At 33.2% G+C, this 12,086-nt stretch overlaps 1 protein-coding gene across 1 annotated transcript in view; it reads right to left on the minus strand.

Annotated features, from left to right (window-relative positions):
* Positions 1-510: 510 nt before the first annotated feature.
* The window catches only part of LOC134271098 (uncharacterized), a 33,055-nt gene continuing 21,479 nt past the window's right edge, over positions 511-12,086 (minus strand). The window contains exons 3-5 of the mRNA XM_062753351.1: positions 2,562-2,655; positions 939-1,045; positions 511-629 (exon numbers count right to left, since the gene is read on the minus strand). Of these exons, the coding sequence (XP_062609335.1) occupies positions 526-629; positions 939-1,045; positions 2,562-2,655 (305 nt within the window). The 3' untranslated portion in view covers positions 511-525. The remainder of the gene's footprint in view (positions 630-938; positions 1,046-2,561; positions 2,656-12,086) is intronic.

The raw sequence follows: 12,086 nt of genomic DNA on the forward strand, positions 1-12,086 counted from the left end.
ACAATCAATTAATCAGATATTCGGCTTAAGAAATGACTGAAATGGTTATCAGAAATGTAGTGTTCTCTAGTAATATATTTCAAATTGATGGAAAGTACGATTGTGACTGACACATGCCAAATGTCATTGACAGGTCTTAAGAACTGTAAGACAATAACACTGGTCAACAGGTCTGAGATCAACATGATCGCCGATATATGAATACAAACGATGAAATCTTTGCCTTTGTACAATTAAGGATGAAGAAAAACATATACAAAGACTTTTAATTTTATTTTCAAAAAGGAAATTTATTATGACTACAATTATAGTATAGAATAGAGACAAAATAATATTAAAGTCAACATAATAATTAAGTTTTAAGATGTACAACAATCAGGTTTAAATTTAAAATACGCAGAAGAAAAATTCTGTTAGTGTTTTAAAAAGGAGTAATTAATCAACTTAAAGATAGGAAACAAGGAAATTTTATGTGAGGTGTGATCGTTAATAAGTTTTTTATTTTTCAAATTCATGGGCATTTATTCAAAGGAGTTTATTAAGGAAAACTCCGAGTGTTAAAGACAACCAGCTGAGGAGCGTCATCATGGAACCACCGCCGGAAGCGGAACTACCACCGGAAGTGGAACCTGGTAAAAAGTAGAACAACAGAAATATTATTGATAGTTTAAACAGTATAGCAATTATCACATATATATTTTGTCAAAAGAGTGGACTATTTACAAAAATAGAACTATTAATCATGCATACATTGCTATGTACATGTGTTGTTGAGTGGGTTTTATGCAATTTACACTCTTATATGATTGTTTTCAACGTACACAATTTTTTCTGTAATGATTTCATGAATCAATCTGAGGTAAACACGTCAACATTAAAAGATCGATCATATGTAACTTGGGAGGGGGGTGCTTAGAGATATATTTTGGATTACTTACATCCGTACTGCGACAAGGAGTTTTTGGTGGTTTTTACAGTGGCGCTGATATCAACACCACAGTCAGAGGCGGCCTGATTTAAACAGTTCAGGTAAGTATTGTAGGCACTGCAATACAAAAAACAGATCTATATAATAAAACAACTCACTATAAGATTTGTAAGCAAAATGATATTGTCTGTCTCTTTTGTATGGGAAGCTAGAGCAAATGGAATATACATTTAAAGGAAACATCAGCGTTTAAAGCAACATATTTCAATTAAAGATAATGAAGTGACCAATAACAATGAGAGAAATAATATAAGGGTAAATCACACTTTATTTTTATTACCTTCATTTGGCATGGCTGGGTATATTCAGTACGCTCTGGCCATATGACAGCCTGAACCAGACCTGTTTACCCATAACGTTGTCTCTCAGTATTTTACTTTAGATTTGTCCGTGAGATTTGGCAATTGCCAGTAAGATTTCATTTTCCATCAATTTTACATATATTAAAATAGAAAAACTGCTTTTCTGATTACAAAAACATGGTTTAACAACAAGGTCTTTGTCATTTAATAATACCACAGCGTTTTGGTAACCTGACATCGCTTATGTGTTTTGAAATCTTTCTCTTATTTAGCGATAAATAGATTAAATCTACATCAGATCATAACGAAAACTAACTGTTAAATTTCAAACTAACTTATTTCTGATTCCCGTATTTTCATAATGGCAAAACGTGAGACGTATTTTAGACTAAAAATCCGTAAAAAATACGGCGAAATCGTAAGAGTAAACAGGTCTGCTGAACATAGAGTACGTTATAATTTCAAGAATTTGTATTGATAACTTGCAGAGAAAACTGCAACTGAAACTTGGTACAGATAGACGCTCGGATAAACATGAATTCGACATCAGAGTCGTAAAAAAAAACACCATGTGGAAAAGAATGCTAACATTTCAAATATTTGCAATGAGTGGTTGCTGAGAAAATTAAAAAGAAAATTTGTTTTGGATGGATGCAAGGATACAAATAGATGCAAAAAGGTAAAACAATAGACCCCTTCCCCTTTGTAGCACTAGTATAATAATTTAATCCATGTTTAAATTTTATCAGTAAACTGAATAAGTGTTACAGGATAAATTTTTATTTTTTCATTGAAGTTTTACAATTATTGTATTTCAAGTGACAAATAATGATTTGATTTATTAGGATTGTTGCATAATGGAAGAATTTGTAAACATCAAAAAACCCTTTTTTACTGAAGTGATTTATTTTCGTATTATTTACAGTAAAATATATTCCACAAATATTCCAATCAATTTTTCATTTGCATCATCATTCCATGAATTTAACTTTAAATAGTGTTTGTTTTTCTGTATGTTGTCAACTTTAACATAGCCCATAACTATTGCACTGTCAAGGGTAAGGCTTTAATATTTGACATGAGTGTTCATTATGACAAGACCTTTCCATTGGTACAGAAACAGTTGACCATATGAACCTCTGGGACCTTGACCTTTGTAGTTTGACATGCATTTGAGAAAATTTAACCCTCGTATTAAGCTGCCATACAGGGGCATCAGTGTTTCACAAACACATCTTCTGTTATTTAACATTAGAAATAAAATCATCTACCTGCATAGTTTGCTTGTGTCCTGGCCAGCTCCTTGTAAAGCAGTGGTTATGGCGGAGGTACAAGTCGTTAGCTGGCTACAGCTCTGCGCCTCAGCTTAATAAAAAAGATATAACTGAGTTATTCCTGCAGCATTAGTTTAAATTCATATGTGCATATTGTCTTTTCCTTCTTGTTTGATACTTTGGAACAAACATTTATTTAAACAAGAGGCCCACGGGCCTTATAGGTCACCTGAGTATCATGTAAAAACTTTCAAACGATTGAATTTCATTTGTGTTTTAAACAAGAGGCAATGAAATTCACAATTTTGAAAGAGGCACCACTGCGTATCATAATTATACACTTAGCATGCTTACTCTAGTTACTTAATCAGATTAGATCAGAGTAAAAAGAGAAAATGCATTTCCACATTATAACCAGTTGTGCACCTCACCCTATAGGAACCATTGACCCTGGGGCCACATGTTTCAAAATTTTGGAAATTTTATCATTAAATTTATTTTACAATAAATGGTTTGTCAATACCAAAGAACAGATTTCAAAGCAATATTTTAATTTCAGGCTATGTTACCCCACCCCCGATACCTCAGACCCAGGGGGCATGGAATTAACCATTTTGCTAAATGCACCTTTCTTCATCATAAATATATATACTTAGATCATTGGCATGATACCCAGGAGCGAAGGAAAATATTTTCAAAGAATTCATGCATTTTCAGCATATAATCATTAGAGACCCGTCTTAACCAGGCACGTAGTATCCGGGGGGGGCCAGGGGGGGCCTGGCCCCCCGACTTTTTTCCCTAACATTACTTTTACTATAGAAAATGTCTATTGAAAAGATGGTTGCTCCCCCCCCCCCCACTTTTTATGACAGTATATACAAAGCAAGAAATATAGGAAAAAATTGGAAGTGAAAGGAAGTTCGACTTGAAAAAAAGTTGGCCACTACACCCCCCCCCCCCCCCCCCCCCACGAAATAAGATTTTCGAGTTTGGGTAAGTTTCAATTTTCCTTTTTTTTTTTTTTTTTTTTGCTTGTCAAATTTTTTTTTAGGTAAATAAAAAATTTTTTTTATCAGGTTGGCCCCCCCACTTTCAAAAACGATGCTACGTGCCTGTTAACACCAGAACACCTGACCCAGGGGCCATGAAATTGCCAATTTTGGAAGAGTCATCCTTCATCATAATAACTGTGTTCATAGTTCATTGGTTTAATACCCAGGAGCAGTGAAGAATATTTTTAAAGAATCTGTGTATTTTCACTATGTAATCAATAGAGCCCCGCCCTAAGACCACATTCCCCAACCTAGGTCAGTGCCATAAATTCACAATTTCGGAAGATGAACTCTTGCTTATCATTACTATATACTTAGTTAGTTTCTTTAATACCGAGGAGCAAAGGAAAAGATTTTAAAGAATTAATGTATTTTCACTATATAATCAAAAAGTACCTCCTTTCACCAAAACCCCTGACCCAGGGGGCATGAAATTCACAAATTTGGTTGAAGTACTCTTGCTCATAACTATATACTAAGTTAGTTTATAATACCCAGGATCAGAGAAGATTTTGAAGAATTAATGCATTTTTAGGTCACCTGAGTAAACTCAGGTGACCTATTGCTATCTGTTTTCGTCCGTCGTCGTCCGTCGTGCGTTAACATTTGAACATTTTCAGCTTCTTCTCTGCAAAGACTGAACCAATTTCAACCAAATTTGGCACAAAGCATCTATGGGTGAAGGGGAACTAAAATTGTGAATTTCATGATCCCTGCCCCCCTGGGGCCTGAGGGGTGGGGCCAAAACCACTAAAATTAATGCAATCTTTAAAAATCTTCTTCTTTACTCCTGGACATCAAGCAGTCAAACTGTTTGCATGATTGTAATCAGCAATGAGTCCTCTACCAAAATTGTGAAATTCATGGCCCTGGAGTTAGGGGTTCTAGTGCTAGGGCGGGGCTAAATAAGTATATAGTGAAAATGCATTATTTCTTTGAAAATCTTCTTCTCTGCTCCTGGGTATTAAATAAACCAACTAAGTACATATTTTTATGATGAGCAAGAGTGCCTCTACCAAAATTGTGAATTTTATGGCCCCAGGGTCAGGGGTTTCTGGTGTTAGGGCGGGGCTCTATTGATTATATAGTGAAAATACATGAATTCTTTGAAAATCTTCTTCTCTGCTCCTGGGTATTAAATAAACTAACTAATTACATAGTTATGATGAGCAAGAGTGCCTCTACCAAAATTGTGAATTTTATGGCCACATGGTCAGGGGTTCTTGTTTTAGGGTGGGGCTCTAATGATTATATAGTGAAATGCATGAGTTCTTTGAACATCTTATCCTTTGCTCCTTGTTGATATACTAATGATCTAATTACATATTTAAGGCCAGGATTTATTTTATTTTTAGTTTTACAAACCCTCTGCTCAAGGTTTTGAATTTTCAGAGAAAAATAAAAAATTTTCTTTCCGATGTCAAATTTGAGTCGGGATCGAGATTTCAAATTTACGAACTCGCACTTCCGGTTTTAAGATGAAACGGCGGGTAAATAAAGCTAGATCTGAGAAGATAGCTTGGTTTAGTGTAAAATTCATCGATACGAGTGCCATTCAAAACGTTTCACCCGTTCAAAGGACAAATAAAATGCTGACGACTTTGTTGCACAATGACATGCTGGTGAGATAATTATGTATTCGTTTCAAAAGTATCTCTGTAAATTATTTTCCTCCCCCAGGCTTTAAAATGCCCGTGGTACATTTAGCTATTGCATATTGCCAGCGACATTGTTTAGGTCTCTGTTATAGCTTACAGTCTAAGCATCATTCTTCAGAAAAGGGTTGTTTATGCATCAGATGTAATGAATAAAACTATGGGAGAAGTTAAGTCCATTTGAGGAAGAAATTAACAATAACCTTAAGAAATAAAAAAAAATCCAGCTATTAAAATGCAAGAATATACAAATATATACAGGCATGTAGTATCATTTGTATCAGCCAGAAAAATTATTTTACACTTAATTGAAAAAATGTTCACCCTACTCCCCAATACTCCCTGTCTGTTTTGTGATAGGAATTATAATTTTAGGCATCAAGTAAATTTTAGAACAATGTCTACACAATCACCTAACACATATTCAAAAAATGAAGATATAATGAAAGAGTTTTAAAGAATTGATTTTTTAAAATATATTTTGATCAACATCACAAAATTTATATAACTGGCCCAAACTGGCAGATGATGAAAGCAATTAAATGTTCTACTTTCCTATTTGTAAGCATTATGTGTCCAGTGGTAAGGAGCCTATTAGAATAGCATAAAGAAAGAATGTACAAATGTTAATAATTGATTTATCAAATTTTTTTTTTATTTCCTTCTCCCTCGGGACTTTTTTATTCTCATGTTCATAACTAAACCTAAACATAAAAAAATGCTGGCCTTATAATGAAGAAAGGGGCCTCTTCCAAAATAGATATTTTCAGGACCGCTGGGTCAGGGGTAACAGGGGGTACTTTGACTAAAAATAAATTAATGCTTTGAAATCTGCCCTTTGATAAGCAATGGTGCCTCTTTCAAAATTTGTGAATTTCATGGCTTTTGGATTAAAACACGAACCAAATACAATCGCTGGAAAGTTGTTACATGATATTCAGGTGACCTATAAGGCCCATGGGCCTCTTGTTTACTATATAATCAATAGAGCCCCGCCCTTACACCAGAACACCTAACTCAGGGGCTATAAAGTTCACAATTTTCGAAGAGGCACTTTTGTTTATCTTAACTACGTTCTTGGTTCTTTTGTTTAATACCCAGGAGCAGAGGAGAATTTGAAAGAAATAATGTACTTTTACAATATGATCTATATAGCCTTACCCTAACACCAGAACCTCCGATCCAGGGACCATGAATTTCACAATTTTGGCTTTACAAAAGCAATGCTGATTACAATCATGCCAACTGTTTGACTGCTTGACGTACATGAGTATAGAAGAAGATTTTTAAAGATTGCATTAATTTTAGTGGTTTTGGCCCCACCCCACAGTGGGGCAGGGACCATGAAATTCACAATTTTTGTTCCCCTCCTCCTATAGAGTCTGTATACCAAACTTAGTTGAAATTGGTTCAGTGGTTCCAGAGAAGAAGCTAAAAATGTTCAAAAGTTTATGAATGATGTACGACGACGTACGAGAACAGATAGCAATATACTCAGGTGATTTAAAAATGGATTGTCTAAGGCCTGTTCCTATCTTTTTCTACCTTACATTTTACTACATGTCAGGTTTTAAATTAGACTTTACCGAGTGACAGTGAAAACAAATTTCAACATCACAACTTTTGTTATAAACGTAGAGAATATTCATTGAAGGCTGGTCCCCACCTGTCTAAAATAGGTCGCAGCAAAGTTGAATCATGTTTTCTGATGATGGTACAACTATAAAGTTAAATATTTGGTCAGTCTAAGAAGGTCGCAGCAAAGTTGAATCATGTTTTCTGATGATGGTACAACTATAAAGTTAAATATTTGGTCAGTCTAAGAAATTTTTTTCCTCCGATCATGGCAAGGAGCACACGGCGGGTTTGACCGGTCGGCAGGAGATGTTCACTCCTCCATGGCACCTGAACCGACCTCTGATGTATTTTAGGTCTGCGTTTGCTCTGCTCTAATTTTGTACTGTTTAATGAACTTTTCGGCTAGCATACTGTTTGTTATCTCCATATATTTCAATGGAGCTCCCGAAGTACAATATAGGATGTTCTTATTTGCACAGTAATGTCTTTTATTGTTAATTTCTTTCACATAAGTTGCCCCGCTTTCAGCAGGTTACCTTCCCTAACGTTCAAAAACGACACTATATCACTGATTATTTTTTACCGATGTTAATTGCTTATACTCTGTAATCTGACTTACCGTGTTTGATGACAATGACTGAAATCAGGCAGCAGACCAGTGTTAAGGTGGCGAAATCACGCATGGTCTTTGTTTTCTTCAAGTGAGAGCGCCAGTAATCTGTAAATAAATTGTTTGTTCATCGACTCCCTCAAACATTTTGGCACTTAATTTTTATATAATGTTTTGAATCGAATTCATTAGTGGCAACATAAAAATTTAAAACAACCAAAAAATTTAACCCAAAAAAATATTGCGCCGTAAATTGCACCTTTTTTGCACTACGGGATCTGTAGCGTTATGGTCAAAGACAAATATATAAAACCATAACGCTACAGATCTGCAGCTATATTTATACGGGAAAATTCCAATCCTGTCGTGTCTAAAATTAAAGTGCAGATGAACAAAGTTGGTATGTAAGCCTTTTATAGCCTATTTATTCAGGTGTCGTTAATAGCATTCAATTCTACTGATTTGAAATAATATTTTAATACCAAGCATCCTTTGTTTATTTTAACTTTGAAGTTTATTTGAATTTTTTTTTAGAATTACGCAATCCCCAGAAATAGCGATTTTCGGTATATTAAAAATCAATATACATGTACGCTCCTTCGTAAAATAATCAGGTATTTGCATTCATGATAAAAATATTAACAAGGTGTTAAACAATATTGGTCACAATAGCTGACACGAATGTCTTTTTAAACATCATTTGTAAACCCCAGAAAGTAGCCTCCTATGCATTGGAAAAAATGAATAGTTCCGGGCAAAAACGTTCATATATTTGTTTACAAAGTATATAATATTTACTAGGCACAGGTACCAGAGTTGTCAAAATGACCTGAGAGGAAATATAAAAAAAATTCTGAACAGAAAGGAAAATCCCTATTCCTTGTATGGAACTACTATTGAATAGGTTCATTTTGATTGGTTAGCTATCGGCTTGATACCCTTAGTCGACTTTAACCCTGCCTTGTCGTCGGAATATACCAACTTTGAGCCCGAGGTTAAAATCAGTAGAGAAATAAAATGTGAATCGATATATTTAAAAATTACATATGCTTGTAAAATGGTAACTTTAGATATGTTTTTTTTCTTTGACTCGCGGGATAGAAAGATATGTTAATCGCTTCACCAACATGCCATAATCATCTTGCATATGCATGTACATGTACTTGTGTGCGCATGCAAAATGTTAAACGATATTTTTTTGATAGTTGAAATCATTGTAACTTTTATATTCTTAAATGAAATCCTTGGATATTTTGCATATTTATAAAAGGCCTTAGAGGAATAAGGCACGAAAAGGGACATGTGGAGCGTTTGGGGAACATCTGTAACGGACTAACGGTCCCCGTTACAATTTGCACTAATTTAATTATGTTGAAATAAACAGCTAACTTTATTGGCGTTTACCAAAAAAATGTAGATGTCGACTTAAACACTTCGACGTTAAACGCGATGTTAATGCCATTTCACATTTTTAGTAACTCACCGTTTAAACTGGTTTCATCGTAGATTAAAAATCAAAGTACTCAGAAGTACAGAGAGCCGGGCTCATTTACAGAGTAGAATGGATTTCTTACATGAATCATGTTTATATTCTGATGAAAAAAATATTTTAAAACTATCAATATAAATGATAAGACACTGACAGTGAGTTTTTCAATCCTAATACCACGGTCCGATTTTGTCAGAATCAGAATTAATCTGGTACCGCTGAATGTAAACAAACAGGCCAGTCTGGTTCCCTCTCCTGCTTTACTTCGTTTGTGTAGAGAACTACGATAATACCTTTTGCTTCACCGATATGCACGAAAAATTGAGAGTAAAAGAAGTAATTGAAAATTTTTATCAGATACAAATCGATTAATTAATTGTATATTAGTTAACGTCCCTCTCGAGAATTTTTCACTCATATGGAGACGCCAGATACAAATCGAAATGAATGCAGTATGGAAGTTTTTTTTTAAAAGGAAATGCATTTTAATAGAGAATTAGTTCTTGAAAACTCTTTAGTAGGCCATCTTTAAAAATTGTGCTGTCCAGACCGACTAATTTTCAAAAACCGATTATCTAAACTAATAGTCCGCAGAAACCTGGCTAAAAATTGCCAAATCGGCATGAAACAATATTCAATCAATTCATTGCACTACACGAATTTGTTTTTCTTTTCGTTCCTTTTATCCCGTCTGCAAATATGTTGGAAAAAATATCAACCTACCTACCGACCCATATTTAGAGGTTGTCTTGAATTAAAAATTAACAAAAAGATTATGATTGTATTTCTTTTAATTAGGAAGGGGAGGAGGAAAAATGTAAGGCATATATTTTCATCATAAAATGGCATAAGGTAATTCAGATATTGTTACACTTTAAATAAACTGATGGTAGGAAAATAACGTTCATATCAATGCTGCAAGTCTACTTCAATATGGTAAATGTCTTTGGAATGCGATGAATTGAAAATAGATATTTTCTAATTTTTCAATTTTTTTTTTCAGAAAGATGGAAAAGAACACACCAAGATAAGACAATATATGTAACAAAACACGATATGTAAATTTCCTTACCCTTACCGAAAAAAAGAAATAAAAACACACTCTTCAATAATGTTATCATACACATTAAAAGCATAAAAAAACAATTAAAAAAGAGAACGGGGGATTTACCTGTATAGACAGCAATTTCTTCTCAAGGCAATGTAAAGAAACAAAACGTTTTGGTGTATGGAAGTTGCATTCCTTTTATACCTTGATTATAGGATGCATTTTGATTGGTTCTTGATTTGGTTTCCCCTTGGTTTAGAAATTTAATACAATTTTTGATTAGATATTTCCTTAGTATTGTTTGTATGAATTCAGATTTAAGAGTTATAAGGAAAAAGCCCATATAAGGAAATGTCTGAGTGTTGCAGAAATCTTTCTTATACGTAAAAAAAAGGAATTCCCCCCGAATTTTAGCATTATCTGATATTTCAATTGATTTTTAATTAAACTTATAAATTGCATCTGTTTTGATTTTGTAAACTGATTTAGACTCACTAGGAAAACTTTTTTACATCTCTCAATAAAATCTCAATAAAATCAGAGTTTTTACATCTGTGTGAGAAGAAGCTTCTCGTTTCCATCATTCTTCCATTTTAGAAAAAAATATCTTTCCAAAGAAATAAATATCAAAATGTCTAATAAGGAGAGCATTGCATTATATATTATATAGGGCCTTGCGTGCGGGCTAACCACATACATTTAGTCAATCTACAGTTTTTTTTCTTATACCCAAGTAAGCCAATTCCTTATTTCAAGATGTTTGTGTCCAGACAATAAGGTTATTGCAAGGTGATCTAAATTCCTGTGTGTAATTCACGTCATTGATCTCCTTTCATTTTGAATTACGTAAAATGTTTATACTTTTGTTTGGATGTCAGTTTCTCAAAATTTTCTCATATTTAAAAACATGTTCCACTTTCAAGTAGAAGTTTTCATTTATACTAATAGATCGTGTTTTATAACAATAAGCCACTTACATCTAACCTGTGTTTTTAACCTTTCACACACAAATGAATTATACATATTTAAGACAAAAAAGGGTATAGTTATATGTAATTCACTTATGTTTGTTTCATGAACTCTTCATGAGAGTTAATAATAAGAAGAAAAGAATATATTATTTTATTAATTCTAATTATTTCAGAATTTGATAAATTCAAGACAGAAATTATTTTTTTTTTCAAACATTACTGAAGGAAATATTTCAAATAGAGCCGATTTACATATCCTAACTACTAGATGAAGTGCATAAACAATCCTGACAGTGAATGTCAGATTTTACAGCTGATTTTTAGCACAACGTTATTATCTATTCCCACAAGATTTTTTCTACCTTTTGTTTGTTTTTGAATTGGAAATAAGCAAGGGTAAATACCCCTTTAAATTACTTATGCAAACATTATGTTATTATTTATTTATCAAATCACTTAAAAATCTCCAATTTTCCCATCAAATATTTGTAAAATGTCTGATTAATAATTTAAAAAGCTAATCTACCTGTCCTTTATTACAACATGCGTTCTTCAATCACTGTTCATACAGTAATTATATATTTGAATAGTATGTTTGCATAAAAATTCCACCAATTCCTACAAAAAACCTTAATCCTACATGGTTTTCAAAAAGTTGGAATATGTAGTTTAATTCCTTACGTCAAATGTCATCAAAGCATCTAATTTGTTTGTACTTTATTTTAACTCATTTCAACACGCATGACATTTAACCCTTCCATGGCAAAGATTTTAAGCATTTCTAGACAAATTGATATTAAGATTTCAATGCATTTTTAAGGGCATTTCTTGTAATTTTTGTATATACCAATGTATATTTATTCTGAAAGCGGGTATTGTGTTGTTTCTGAAAATGATTATAAAAATTTTATTGCCATGACAACGAAATACACTAAAATCATGCTGGAATTTCCATTTATTAAATAATGAGTTTCATTCTAGTTTTTTGCTTAGTTGAATATACATGTTTTAAAACAATATTTTATTGTTGTGTTGAAAATTATGAACATGTTGTAAGTTTTTTGTACACACAATTTTAAGTATTTTGGAGGGATTGGTTAGGGTTGGGATGTAAAC

This window comes from Saccostrea cucullata, unplaced genomic scaffold (assembly GCF_032062105.1).
Source record: "Saccostrea cucullata isolate Sc308-1 unplaced genomic scaffold, CSIRO_AGI_Scuc_v1 ctg2679, whole genome shotgun sequence".
In the NCBI taxonomy this organism is placed as follows: Eukaryota; Metazoa; Mollusca; class Bivalvia; order Ostreida; family Ostreidae; genus Saccostrea; species Saccostrea cuccullata.